This window comes from Cricetulus griseus, chromosome 5 (assembly GCF_003668045.3).
Source record: "Cricetulus griseus strain 17A/GY chromosome 5, alternate assembly CriGri-PICRH-1.0, whole genome shotgun sequence".
Classification (NCBI taxonomy): Eukaryota; Metazoa; Chordata; class Mammalia; order Rodentia; family Cricetidae; genus Cricetulus; species Cricetulus griseus.
The window spans coordinates 91,525,131-91,539,943 of record NC_048598.1 but is presented as its reverse complement, the minus strand read 5'-3'; the positions used below and the strand labels follow the sequence as shown (position 1 = coordinate 91,539,943).

Sequence of the window (14,813 nt, the reverse complement as noted above, 5' to 3'; positions counted from 1 at the left end):
TTCCAGTTTTACAACATCTTTGTAGCATATTATTTGAATATGTTTTACTAAATAAAAGACATATAAGTTTAATATAATACCTAGTATATATTTGTGCTCAGTAATAATTAAAGTCTAGTCACTAATAGAACACTTATTATGCCCTATTTTTAAACAAAGTACATCACTTACAATGATATATTTCAATTACTTCTTTCCCTACACAACTTCTCATTACAATCATAAAGTTAGTATAAAATATAGGTAGTCCTAATGAACCTGAACAATTTGAGCTCTTTTACACACAGTAATAGAAGCAGAATTTGCACCATTGACAAAAACATGGTCAGCAAAGTGCTGCTGTGTGTTCTTCTTATAGTTCCAAGCACTAGAAAGGTGAAGCAGTAGGGTCACTTGAGCTCAGAGTTCCCAGACTATAAACCACAGTATTCTCTCTTTATTTAGCATTGTGTTCATCATTCTATGAGTGTTCAGAAAGGTTATTGAATTTTTGTCTAGTATAAGTACAAAAACTAAGGTAGCTATATATTCAGATGTATCAAATATCATCTGATTTTCTGCCTATTACATTTACAAAGATTGACATGTCATTTGATTTCAGATTATCTGTAGTAAAGAAGATGCTACATGAACTTACTGACATGATGTTCAGGGATATGGAGTTTATTACTGCTTTTATTTGGCTGGCTTTCTTGCAAATTATCTTACATTTACATTCATGTCTTTACTACCTTCTCTATTTTATAAATTGTTTTCATTTTCATAGTCATTAGTTCAGCTGAGGTATTCACTCACAAGCAGTGCTTATGCTCTTATTTTATTTGAATCTCTAATATCTTCTCAAACAGATGTTGAGTCAATGGAGCCCTACCAATTATATTACTACTTACAGATTCAGTCAAAGCTGTAAGAACAAATTGCATATATTCACATAGTTCATGTGTTCTCTTAGACTCATTATAAAATAATATATCATTTGTTTTTTACTCATCTTATTTAGGACATTTCCTCCAACCTTTCTACAGTACTAAAGTATGTTTTCTTGTTTCATGACATTGGGCACATTTTAAATAACAAATTGATTGATTACATAGATTATTAGAAATCCATAAAAGAGATAAAGATTTAAGAGAAAGATAGATTTTCTTCCCTTTGGAAAGTACAAAAGGAAACTTACTATGTTTGATTTATTTTCTGGACACAATGATTCACTTTGCTTTCTTCTAAATGTCCCTAGGCTTGGAAATGTGGACATGATTCCACAGAAACTGTGAGAATTGGAAACACCATTCTCTTATTTATTCCATTGTACAGATATAGGATGGGATTCTGTATGGTAGATATTGTGAAAACACTGGAGATACAGTAAACACTACATAATGTATTTGACTTCAGGCTACTTCAGAGTTACATGGAAAACTATTAATCAAATAGGTAACTTTTAAGGCTAATGCCTATTTCTAAGACATGTGTTTCAGGAGAAGTAAATGTGTAGTCAGATATTCTAACTTGAGGATATCATAGAATGCCTTCTGAATAAGCAATGGGTTTTCCAAGAAGGTTCCATTAATGAGTGATGTTTGGCTAGAGAAGATGGGATGAGGTAGAGTAGGGAAGGTATCTCAAATGAGAGGAGCTATAGATGACTTTTCCATCTGTAGCCTTTTACAGGGAAGAAAGAAGAGCTTTAGGAGAATTGAAGGAAGCCTCATACAGCTCAGAAGAGGTGGGGGGCAAGTGAATGGCTATGAGATGCAACATAGATGAAGCAGTGAAGTAGCATAGGACCTGCAAGTGCTCAAATACATCACTAAAGGGTGAAGACTTTGTCCTAAAGACAATGGTTAAGGTTTTTTTTTTTGTATGTTTAAGTATTAGTTGACATGTGGAGAATTAGTTGGACTTATTGCAGAACTAGGAAGGAAGATGTTAAATATGGTCAGAGTAAGAGGGATAGAAAGAACTGGTTTTGGATGATGTCTGAGGAGATATGGGTCATCAGAGACAATGGGAAAACTATACAATAAAAATCAACTAAAGGAACCATGTAAATCTAAAGTTGTGAGGAAAGTTATGCCACTGAGACCTGCCATGAATATAAGCTAATAAGGAAGTCCACAGAGAAAAAGATATGTGGTTTTGAAAAAACATTTTGTAGGTACCTTTTAATTTAGCCACATAAAAAATAGTCTTTATACAAAATCACATAGTTCCTTAACAGTCACATTGACAAAAATTGCCCTACGCCAGGAAACATTAAGCTTTGGTATATTTCTAAAGTATGCATACACACATACACACACACACACAGAGAACACAAACTGTGAATACATTTAAAAAATAGAGTTGGAACTTCTTGTTATGCATATCATTTTTAAAAGATTATCAGTTTATGAAAATTTCATTTCTACAATGTGAAATACACTTTACATTTAAATTATTACATGGTCTAGAAAATGCAGCTCAATGTTTTCATTAACTCAACCTTCTTTGCATTTTAAATTGAATATTAATGTGTGACATATTTTCAATCACATTGACATTTGAATGATAGGTGCATTGAGATGGTCTTAATGATAGATTTTTTTCCTCTTTCTCCAAAGGTGTATGAGATAGGGTGGGTGGGTTTGTTATGGTGAGTATAAAGTATCACAACATTAGCATACAAAGTGAAAGCCACTTATTAATAATCATAAAAACCCGAGGGAAGATGATATTCATTTTCTTCTCTAGAAAACACCTCAGGCATTCTATATAGGTAACACTATAATTGAAGGTTTCTTTCAACTCTTAATCCTGACTCAAGCTACTGCCGAAATGCCCCACCTCCAAATTCTATTCTACCTAATTTTCATGAAATAGAGAAACTCCTCTTTCAGTGTACACTACCGAGCACTGACAACAGCACAAACTCTTTTTTAAGTGCTTTGTAGATCAAGAAAACACTTGTCTATTTTCAGGCTTGATTCAAGGTCAATATGTACAGTGTTTCTAGCAGACATTGTTTTCTATTCAGAGAACCAAGGCTCTCAGTTAGTTCAGGTCTGCAGCTAAGAGCCCCTGTTTACAGCTTCATTATTACCTTAAGCTCTTACACGTTTTTAAAAAGAGAATAACTTAATAGTAAGCAGGTATTTGAGTATACAAAGACTTAAATATAATTTCTTCAAATGCCATATGCTTCAGTGTGTTAAGCTTTAAATGAAACCGAAGGACACTCAAACAAAAGTCACTTTTGTCAAAGCCTTTCCTAAGTCATGTTTGGATGATATAAGATGTAATCTCTTACGATGCACAAGCAATTGAAAAACCAGTTTTGGTGGAATACACAAGAACTGTTTGGACTGTGTGGTTTTCTTAAATGAAATGATAAGGGGATATGTGGTCTTAATAGAGAATAAAGTATGTGAGGCCTATTTGAAATGCTTCAGTGTGATGAAGACGGTGTTAAGTTTGGTGTTCATCAATTACCAATCTGGAATAAGAGGGTGAATGTATTTTGAAAACTTAAACCTGTTGTAGCTGAACATGTTTAACTAGATAATAAGAAACATCAAAAAGACAAAACCCTGAGGTCAAGGGTCATTTTTTTTTTTTTTTTGTAAAGCGATTATATGCTGTTTAAATTGGTTGTTCGGGTCTGTCTATAACATAAGTTTAATAACCTAGCTCAAATGCAGATTTCTAATTTTCAATTAACATAGGAATAATTTTGTTTGCTAAAATAAAATAAATGAATGAATGACAATTCTGAGACATGAAATGTTCTAGGTAGATCTTTTTAAAATTCCAAATTTCAAAAAATCATGTGGCAACTGTATAGCTCAAGCTTTAAGTATTAACTTTTAACCTTTGACCTTACAGATTTTAACCAATGAAATGTCTCTTTAAACTTTAAAGGAAACAATGATAACGAGCGCCTGGCGATTGCTAGACAGCGAATTCCATATCGACTTGGTCGAGTAGTTGATGAATGGCTACTCGACAAAGGTAAAAACATTGATTAAAACTTCAAATAAAACAATAATTTGAACATAACCAAGTAGTACTTCATTGTAACACTAATAAACATAAAAAATAAATTTTCCGTAAAACTAAATTAAAAACAAATTTAAAACAGTAAAATATAGATAGTAATATTTGCATACCTTGTATAATAATTTCTATACATTTTTAGAAGTACCAACGGTTTAATAATATTACCCAGTTAACTTAAGGTTAAAGGGACTGTTAAATATAATCCACTAACTCAATCTATGAAGGTACTCAGAGAAAGCATTAACCAAAAATGATAAATCATTTATAGACTATATCCATATTCCAGCCTCTAAATTATTAACTAAAACATGTAGTTCGGATATCTTTATCATGATCCTGAAAAAAAGAAACTCTTTGTTTAAACTCTAGGAATCTTAAATAGTGGGCAATATGGATTGCCAGTCAAAATGAAGTCCCTTTAACGTTTGGAAGCTTCTGACGACATTTGGGAACAAACCCTAATTAAAACTGAACTTAAAGTTGTGTGCATGCTTTAGGGGCGGAGGGGACTCTGCTCTCCTGGAGTCTCCATTTGATGCTAATGGTACTATTGCTAGGATTGTCTTATGGAAATGTGCCATGATTTCTCCATTGGTTTGTGTATCATTCCTGAGGCCGCTTTTTACATCCGAAGCTATTGTTTTTTGTTTTTGTTTTTGTTTTCATTTGATTTTGTTGTGTTTTGATAGACTTGCTGAAAGCCAATCAGAAAAAAAAATATTTTTGAAACTTTTTTTTGACTCTGACAAACTCAATGTAAACCATTCATTTCCTTCCAGTGTGACTGCCAGAAAATAGAAATATTGAAATAAAAATGGATTATTGCCTTCCAAAAAAATTAAACTATTTCTAAAGAACAGCATATAGCGTTGTATGGGCATTGTGTAAATTATGAAATTTTTTACAATAAAATTTAAAAGGAGACTTTAGCTCTGACAGATTAGTTTATTTCAGAGGTGATTTTAGGGTAACAAATATTCGAAATGTTAGATATACCATACTTTTTAAATTTAGCAATTTAAATTTGAGAGAACAACAATAAGCTCTTGAGGCAAAGGAAAAGGGGATCCACTAAAAACTGATTTGTAATATATATGTTTGATTGGTCTTTTGGCAAAAGCACATTTACAATATGTTGAAAATTTATAAGTATTTGCCAGTGATTACGCATTCCATGGACACCTCATTCCTAAGCAATGAATTATGAGTCAAACGCCTCTCTTATAGTTTATTGCTCTCATTATCCACCCCATGAAAGATCTGTTTTATCATCCTTTGTAGAATGCAGAGTTCACAATCAACATTTTTGCATGTATGTAATATTATTTTCACAGGGCGTCAGCTCACAATCTTCAATAGCCAAGCAACAATAATAATTGGCGGGAAAGAGCAGGGCCAGCCCTTCCAGGGCCAGCTCTCTGGGCTTTACTACAATGGCTTGAAAGTTCTGAATATGGCAGCAGAGAATGATGCCAACATCGCCATAGTGGGGAACGTGAGGCTGGTTGGTGAAGTGCCTTCCTCTATGACAACCGAGTCGACAGCCACTGCCATGCAGTCCGAGATGTCCACCTCAATCATGGAGACCACCACAACCCTGGCTACCAGCACAGCAAGAAGAGGAAAACCCCCCACGAAAGAGCCTGTCAGCCAGGTGAGCATGTGCATGTCACCCTTTCATTCTGCATCTGTACTCCGGAAAGTGACCTTTACTGCGCATGTGTCTTTCCCAAACAGGATTTTGTTTCTGATCTCGTGTGCTCGTCTTTCTTGGAAAGCGTTGTATGTGATCCATCCTCTATGAATATGAGCTGGGTGGGTGTTGTCGATGAAAAGTCTGTAGACATAAAAATGTAAAATAAAATAAAAACCTCTGTATTGGTTTGGTATTTGCTAGCTAGATTCGATAGCCTTGGTTTAGCACATGCTGATGGGGGAGGGTCTGATAATGAAGAAACTTTAATTTTAAGGTTGACAAACAAATAAGTCAATGGCATATTTGAAAGGCTTTGTTTATTTAAGTTTAGCCCTTCATCAAAAAGGGGTTAGGTTGTGGGTTTCCTGATGAATGGCGCGTCTGTTTTCTACCTATGATGAAAGTGCTCATTGGGTTGTCTGAGGGTGAAGCTGTTTTGTATTTTATGTAATTAATTAATGATGTCATTAAAGATAGAATTCACGTAAATGAGTTTATTACTAAATTCTGTGTCTTCAACTTTCACAAATAGATTCATTAAATGTGGCATTGGTGGAGTCGGCATGTTTATAAATTCAATGGCAAAGTTCTTACTGATCGCCTAGATAATGAGCTCAGTTTATCATTGGCATTTCGTCAGAAAGCAATGATAAAGACTTATTAAATGCTATTGATGCAGTTAAAATGCTATTAAGTGATATGAGATCCTTACTGACATTTGTAGGTTTTGCACATATTCGGTTGTTAATTCATTCAGAATTTTTGTGGGTGTTTTGTGGTTCAAGATTTTGCTTTTAATAATGAATGTTTTCCATAGTTACTTTGTGACAATATTTCAAATATATATGATTCTTACTTATCTAGGAAACTGCATTTCAAAGGAAGAACTAATGACAACAATAATTTGAAAAACTGCTTTTGGATCAGGCATTTGAAAGATAGTACCAAATTTGGAAAGAAAGTACTAGAAGGAAAGCTCTGTGTGTCTTAGTGACCTGTCATTTCATTAAGATGTGTTTCAAAGGACAAGAAAAATATGTGTGCTGATTTTTTACTTGAAATGAATTTTTAAAGAGAAAAAATAAGTGTTTAATCAGGTGAAGAAGAAAACTGACCAAATATTGAAATTCATAATTATGATACAATGTTATATTTTATAATAATACAAAGCCATTTATCTTATTTGGGTTTTCTTCATTATTTGCATCTGGCCAATAGGTAAAGTGGGTTGCCTCATAGGATGTAACTCTATTACGTATTTATTGTTAACTATCTACATGGACGGAATATGCTCTGGGCATAAGGACATCAGCAGATGTTGCTCTCTCGTGACATTATTTTTAGTAGGAATATTTACTTTGAAGAGCCTCCTGTTGTCAGTTGTCTGTACTGTGTTTAGATTTATGCTATTGTTGATTATGTAGCACTCAGCTCTGTTGATTAAGACTTGTGGCTTTAGACAGACTGGTTCTTGCTCATGTAGCTGGGTAGCCTTCACTTGTACTTTGTTTAAAAGTTGTTGCTGTTCGGGTGATGACGGCCAACGTGCCAAGGTGAATCTGAAACAGGAAAAAAATGTAAAATAATTAGTAAAGTATTTCCTTACAGAAAATAGTTCCTAAGAGAGTATCCAAGTGTGTTATTCAGGGTTGGAAATGTTTTGGTAAATACAATTTGAGGTGGTTCAGTATTTTTATTGCTAAGCCTGTACCATTGTTAGTTAATTAAGTCTTCAAAATTCCCAGATAAACTTGAATATGTTTCAAAAGAAGGAACAATGACAATAATCATTGTAATGTAATTTATTAAATAATATCTGCTGTTTTGAACAAAATTTGAATGTGCAAGTAACTATTTGATTTAAAAGACAAAAACAAAGATAGTCAGTAGCAGCATTGTATAAAATTAATGAATACAAAGAGAACAGAGTTAAGTCCTTGTTAGCTACCAATGAGGAATCTTTCATAGATATTCCAAGTTCAAGAGCAGCAGTGGTTTATAGAAGTAAAGAAACTGATCAATTAGTGATTAATTGGTTCATTTGAGGAGCTATTGAGTTAAATCAAAGACTACTATCTTCATTTCAAAGAAGATATTTTAAATCTTCAAGATTTTCACAGAGCAACAACAACAATTAAATAATTTACATTAATATATTACAGACCAGCTGTTACTGACATTCAGTGGTATCAACAATGTCTTAAATTTAGAAATAATTTTTGAAATGCTTTTGTAGTCCCATATTATGATTTAAGGTAACAATTCAGCATACATTATGAAGGAAGGAAAATCACCAAGAAACAAAACAAATTATTTTTAATGATAGGATAATTTGTTTCCCTTTTTATCTCAAAATTGAGTTTTTAATTGCCCTCTAAATGCAAGGATGTTTCTGAGAGAAAGATGATGTATACATAGATGATAGATAGGTCTATATATCCATATATATATATATATATATATATGTGTGTGTGTGTGTGTGTGCATGTGTTTGATTGATAAAATTATATAAGTGTCTTAAATTTTTAATAATAAGTTATTTGTAATACAAATTCCAAGTCTGAAAACTTTGCCTACTTTTTAAAGATGAGGTGAAATAGCTGTCCTTAAACTTTGTCCATAGTGATCACATTGGTTTGCTTTTATTAAGTCCCCCACTAAATCGTGTACCAAAAGGGGTCATTTCATTTTTCCAAAGCCACACTGCACTGTTTCTTTCAATCAAAGTGTATTTTCTTCAGTGATAACACTGAACCACTTATGTGACAATGACAGTGTTCCTAGCCGTAGTGGCATGTTTTAGAACTGTAGAAACAGATTTTTGGTCCACCAGAATTAAATTGGATTCATTTCAAATAGATGATGTGACATACGTTCAGCTATCCTGCAGGGCAAGGATTGGGTGAGAAATGCATTTCAGGTTTCACAGAGTCAGTGAATAGAGGAGTGTTCAGAACATCCTCTGCAAAGCCACAAAGTTTTCTCTTCTGAATGATGAGCAGTGTCCACACTGGTTTCTTAACCTTACATGATTTACAATAATAAAATAGAAGAGATGACTACCCAAGATGAAATTGCTTCTAAGAAAAAGTATTGAACAGGACAATATTGATACATTTTACAAGGGTTGTATAGCATTTATGTATCTTGTTTTATGGAATACTTAAGCCAAAGTATTTCTATAAGGCTTACTAATTTTTGGAAGCTTTTTCTCACACAGAAAAATATTAGCACAATTCATTCTTAGAATGGGAGATCCGTTTTATTTTTGGAGACCGTTATGCAAAAAAATGTTACCTGCTAAGTGGTGTCCTTTTCTGAATAACTTCTGAATAGGTTATCTGTATGAATGATCAAAAGGAAACATCTCAGCATCTTTACCGTTTTTTCTGCTTTTTAAAATAGCTTATTTATTTACTGCTAATGTGCTATTCCTTTTAAGATCAATAATATGACTTTTTCACCTGGAATATTACTTGGCACTACTGGAATATTCACTGGTATTTTCTGTTCTTCCTGTCAAGATTATTTTGCATACTATATGCAGAATAGATAATACAGAACCTTAGTGATTTTTTTCTTATGGAAAATATAATAGAAATTGCATATCAAATCAGAGACTTGTTTTGCTTTCAACGCAAGCAGCCACAGTGTCCTGTGATTTGAAGACTGATTAACCTTCCCTCATGTTGGTGTTGTTGCCGTTCTGTAATAAATGAGTTGCTAGGAATCTTTGGAGCTTCTTTCAGTTTTTAATTTTAATTGACTCTATTCTTGATGTGCTTAATTAGTTTCCTCTCATCATTATTTAACAAAGCATAGATTTACCTCTTTCTTTTTGGCAGGATAGCTACACATCCCATTGCCACCAAGAGTTCCTGTGTTTACCTATTACTCTATGTAATTAGTGAGAGTAGCTCCTTTTGGTGGTCAGAAATGTTTATTTCAGTATATAAACTGTATTTACTCTGCTTTTTTCTGACATATATCCGACTTACCTTTGCAAGCAAATCATACTTCCTAATAGTAATTATTTAACTTCATCCAGTAGTTGCACAGAAAGCCTAAGCTGGTTGTAAAATCTTGACTTGGTTTTTAGAACCTGTATGACCTCATCATTTTATTTCAAAAACAACTTGAAAAAGTAAAGAAAACTGTTTTGTTCTGTTTCTTTTTGACTGGAGGGGTATTTTACAAACACTTTGGAAAGTATTATAGATGGAAACAGATTCACTCCGTATATAGATAGATAGATAGATAGATAGATAGATAGATAGATAGATAGATAGAATGTCTTGGAGCCATTCTCAGGCTCCAGGGTATTTTCCAGGTGAAGTTAGGACATCTGCTCAAGGAGAGGGACTGTCAAGAGTTAAAATCATGGCTATAGGTTATCAGAGAAATGTGTACTTCACAGCTGTCATGGACACTTAACACTCCTTCAATATTTTATGAAAAGAAACCCAATTAGTGTTCGAGTGAGGAGAAATGTTTAATGTCTTGGATACTGCTATTGCTTCCAGAAAGCTTTAGAGCTACTCTTGAAAAAATGAATGTTATTTGTTTGAAAACCATAAGCAGTGAACACATATTTCTATGAAAAATATTTAGAGTTAACAAAATACATTGTATAACTCCCAAGAACAAAATTTTATTTTTATTAAAAATATTAATTAACCTTTGTGGTGGCTTCATTATTTAAAAAAATAACAGTGTTACTTATAATTATGCATGTTCCTGATAACTACTTTGCATTTTTAGACCACTAGTGGCATGAATAATTAAGTTTATTTTTTCTAACCCAATCGTTCTGCTGAATTCCCTTGAATTAATATACAATTTTACAGCAAGCTTTAGTGTGGGTTGGAAGGAAACACACTTAGGTGGAGATTTTAAGGGATGCACAAGGCCATGTATGTTCTTGGAAACTAATGGCAATTGTTGAGTATAATTCTTTGTAATTCATTTTAATTGTGTGTAAGCAATTGTGCTATTTGGAAGTTGTTTTCTCCAATCTTGCTGGCTAGCCAATGTACCAAAGGGAGCACATTTATAAAGGTTTTATTTCAAGACCACTAATCATAACACATATGCTTCGGGGTCTGGATGCTCAAATGGATGAAAAGATATTCTACTGACATATTGAAACCTGGTCTTGAGATATCTTCAGATAAAGCTTGACCTAGACAATATGGGAATACCTTCATAAGCTTACTAACTTAACATAATACATTTATACAGCAGTTGCTCCAGGCCAAATACTAGTCTAGTCATACAAAATACAGAGTTTTACAAAATTAGACTTTCTTGCATGAAACTTACATTGTAGTTGAGGAAGATGAACAGCAAACAAACAAGTGAATACTACTCATGGAATATCAGATGTCATAGCAAAAATTGTTGGAGAGTCCTGAGTGAATGCTTGTGGTTGTAGAAGCCAAAAAAATGGAAATTATTTTAAATAAATGAATTTAAATGATTGTTGATAAAGGCATCAGTTATCAAAGAACACTTGCATGTTATTGTTAAAATATACCCTGAGATCCAGGGCTTTGCACCTGCTCTAGTTGCTCACTTGGGGTCCTAGAAACCAGGGGAAATAACAAAAGAGACACCGAGATATGCTCTATCTGCTCATAGCCTGTGTCCTCCAACTTCTAAGTATCTTGATTAAATCAGATGTGTAACCCAATCCTTGGGTATGTATGTGTCTGAGGATGAGACAACTTAGGGGTATGGTATTACATTATTCCTTCCCACCAGTGGGAAATGGAAGAAGATGGAAACTATATAGCTCAGTGCTGGCTGTCTTCTTTTCTGGGTATTTTAAGGGGAATTTGTCCTTTGCCCTTACACATGGTTTCTGCTTAGAACTCAATTTTATCTATCTTTAGATTGATCTATCTATCTATCTATCTATCTATCTATCTATCTATCTATCTATCATCTATCATCTGTTTATCTAGACAGCTAGCTAGCTTCATCTGTTCACCTGTCATCTATTTATCATCTACCTACCTACCTATTTATCTTCTATATCTATCTATCCATCCATCCATCATCTATCTATAATCTATATATCATCTATCCATCTGTCATCTATCTACCTACCTACTTATTTGTCTTCTATATCTATATATCATCTGTACATTTATCTTCTATATCTATATATCATCTATCTGTCTGCCTGTCTATCTATGTATCATCTATCTGTTTGCCTGTTTGCCATATTTCATGGAACATGAAATAATGTTCCATATCACGAGTCTACAGATTATCATCTCTTTTACATATTTTACATATTTATGTTATCTAACTACTATCTATCTATCATCTATTAATCTATTTGGAAGGAAGGTACTAGGGATAAAACACCACTTGCCAGGAAAACACTCCACAACTAAACTTGTTTCTTTTCTTTTTTAAAACCATTTATTTGAGACAAACAAATATAACTGATAAAGTATAACACCTGATGAAAATTTGATAGTATTTAAAGTGAATAATATTGACATGTAATACTTATTCTAATAAATAATGGCCAGCCTTGCTTCCTTTAATTGTTAGCTATAATTATTGTGGATTTTCACCCTCAGATCAAATTATTGTTTTGAAAATGCAAATGCAATTACATCATTTCCTATGCTAACTCATCCAAGCATGCAGAGAGTAGACCCCTGACACTATTATCTATAGACTGCTTCTTGTTTGCATCCTGAATGGTTCATTTCTACCTTCTGTCAAGATCCTACTGTACTATGCACAGTGACCTGCAGAAGTCATACCACCTGCCAATCTCTTTGCTTTGCAGCTTTTCCTAACACCCCCACAACCCTGCCATATTTCATGCCAAGGTCTCTCTCTTTGCATTCCTTATGGATAAGTTTTGTGAAATAATGTTCCATTTCATGAGTCTACAGATTATCATCTCTTTTACTTACAGATTGATCATAGTACTTGATGCATTGAGTTGAATGACAAACTCAATGAATCAACTAGCTTTTCTACCATTCAACATTTGTCATTAAAATAATTTTTCTTAGAACAAATAGGAAATGCCCCATAACAGTCACTTTAAACAGTATCAAATTTTCAACCTGTGTCCTATTTCATTAGTTGTTTTTCCTTTTTATCTAACATCAACATACTAAAAAACAGTGAAATCATCTACAAATATTTATATGGCCCTAAAAGATAAATTGCCTTTCTCTGATGAGTATGCTATAAATGCAAAAAAAAGGAGACCCAGAATCCTTAAGTCCTGAATGTCCTATTGGGCTCTGAGATTTTTTTAGCGTTCTTTTCAAAATATGAAACAATAGCTAAGTTATCCCTAAGATCCCATCTCTGAAAGTCTGTAATTCTTCAATTGTGTGACTCAGTTTGACAAGGGTGAATTTTGTGGCCATTTTCAACAGCATGCTAATTTCATGTTTGCACAGTTCTGTAGTTTTCTGCAAATATATGAGTACAGTATCTGTCTCAATAGCATGTGTTGATTAGGGAGCTAAAAAATTCATGGCATATTCAGGTACAAAACACTTAAAGTCATTCAGCTGTGAGTGAATGAGATTGAGTTTCTATTTGTTGGTATATTTTCTTTTGCTGTTGACTCAATCAGCATTAATGACATAAACTGGAATTAATACATGGCCAATAATTTCAGTAAAAGAGGATTGGGGAGTTAGTGTTTTCTCTAAGACATTTATTCTGTTTTCAGATAAAACATCCTTTGATTAACTAATAAGCCCATATCTAAGTGGAAAGAATATACTTGTATGTTAATGTATTCATCTGACCACCACTATAAAAAATTTGTACTCATAGTTTGTAAACACCTTGTCTTTGAATATATTGGTATTCATATAATAAACATATTGATTCATTCCTTTCCTATGCATAATTATCATGAAAGGATAACTGTGTCTGAATATGTGCTAAAATGCTCTTATAATTTATGACATGTAAAGCAATTAAGTCTTATTTGATTAATTAATAATATCTGACATTTTTTATCTTCTAGAGACTTATTAGATTTTCCTTTCTTATTATATCACTTAAGTCTTTTCTAAGCATATATATATATATATATATATATATATATATTCTTATACATATCATAAGGCTGTGACCTCAAGGGAAGGATTAGTTCATTCACCTGTTTTTATTAGGTATTAAACAAGCCAGCCTTCACTGTACTTGCTGTACTTGTTCTCTTCTCTGTTCAGATAAAATCCTAAACTGGTAGGTAGCCCTGATACTAAACAACAGGTTTTAACAGTCAGTAGTTAGAAGGATAATTTAAGAAACCAAACAGGAACTAGTCATGGTGACACATACCTGTTATTCAAACACTAGGAATGTCAAGATGGGTTGCAAGTTTGAGGCTGGCCTGGGTTCCATAGTGTTTCTCTGTCTTTCTATCTCTGTCTTCATCTCTCAATATCTCTCTGTCTCTGGACCTCTTTCTGTCTCTCTGTCCTTTTCCCTCTCTCTCTCCCCAGCTCTTTCTCTCTCTGGAAGAAAGAGGAAAGGGGAAAGAAAAAATGCTCTATGCTCATCCTAAAATGAGCCTATTTTATTCTGTTATTTTTACTCAAAACTTATAATTACTGAATAACTCTTGAATAATTCAGGCATACAATACCTTTACTAGGTATGAAAATGCTATTCTTGAGAGTGAGATAGATCCTGTCATGATCCTATAACAAGAACCGTTTCTCCTAGCTCTTGACTATTAGTGAGTCTATACACAAATTAGAAAATTCTTTGCATCAACAATGGCAAAGCTTTAGAGTGTCACAGATTTGGTGTCTATTAACAGCATCACTAATACAATTGCAGCTCAGAGACAAATTTAACACAGGAAGATATTTTAGTCCCTTTGTAATAACAAGCATATTGCGAAACGCACTTCTATTATTGCACTTCACCAGGGTGTTGGCAATGTGCTAGACACTATCTTGACTGCAATTACCCACCTTCTATCCTTGCCCTGTTTAAAATCTATGTTAGACTTGTACAAAAATATCTTCCCTAATAGATGTCATCATTCAATCTATACATTCAACAGTGGTGG

The 14,813-nt window shown here is 33.3% G+C and overlaps 1 protein-coding gene across 24 annotated transcripts in view; it reads left to right on the top strand.

Annotated features, from left to right (window-relative positions):
- Nrxn1 (neurexin 1) overlaps window positions 1-14,813 on the top strand; it is a 1,056,958-nt gene that overhangs the window by 925,285 nt on the left and 116,860 nt on the right. For 14 of the 24 annotated variants that reach the window (XM_035445194.1, XM_035445188.1, XM_027418008.2 and 11 more), the window contains 2 exons: window positions 3,901-3,990; window positions 5,373-5,692. In XM_035445194.1, coding sequence (XP_035301085.1) covers window positions 3,901-3,990; window positions 5,373-5,692 — 410 coding nt within the window. The remainder of the gene's footprint in view (window positions 1-3,900; window positions 3,991-5,372; window positions 5,693-14,813) is intronic. The other 10 variants (XM_035445200.1, XM_035445199.1, XM_035445197.1 and 7 more) reach the window with 3 other exon arrangements.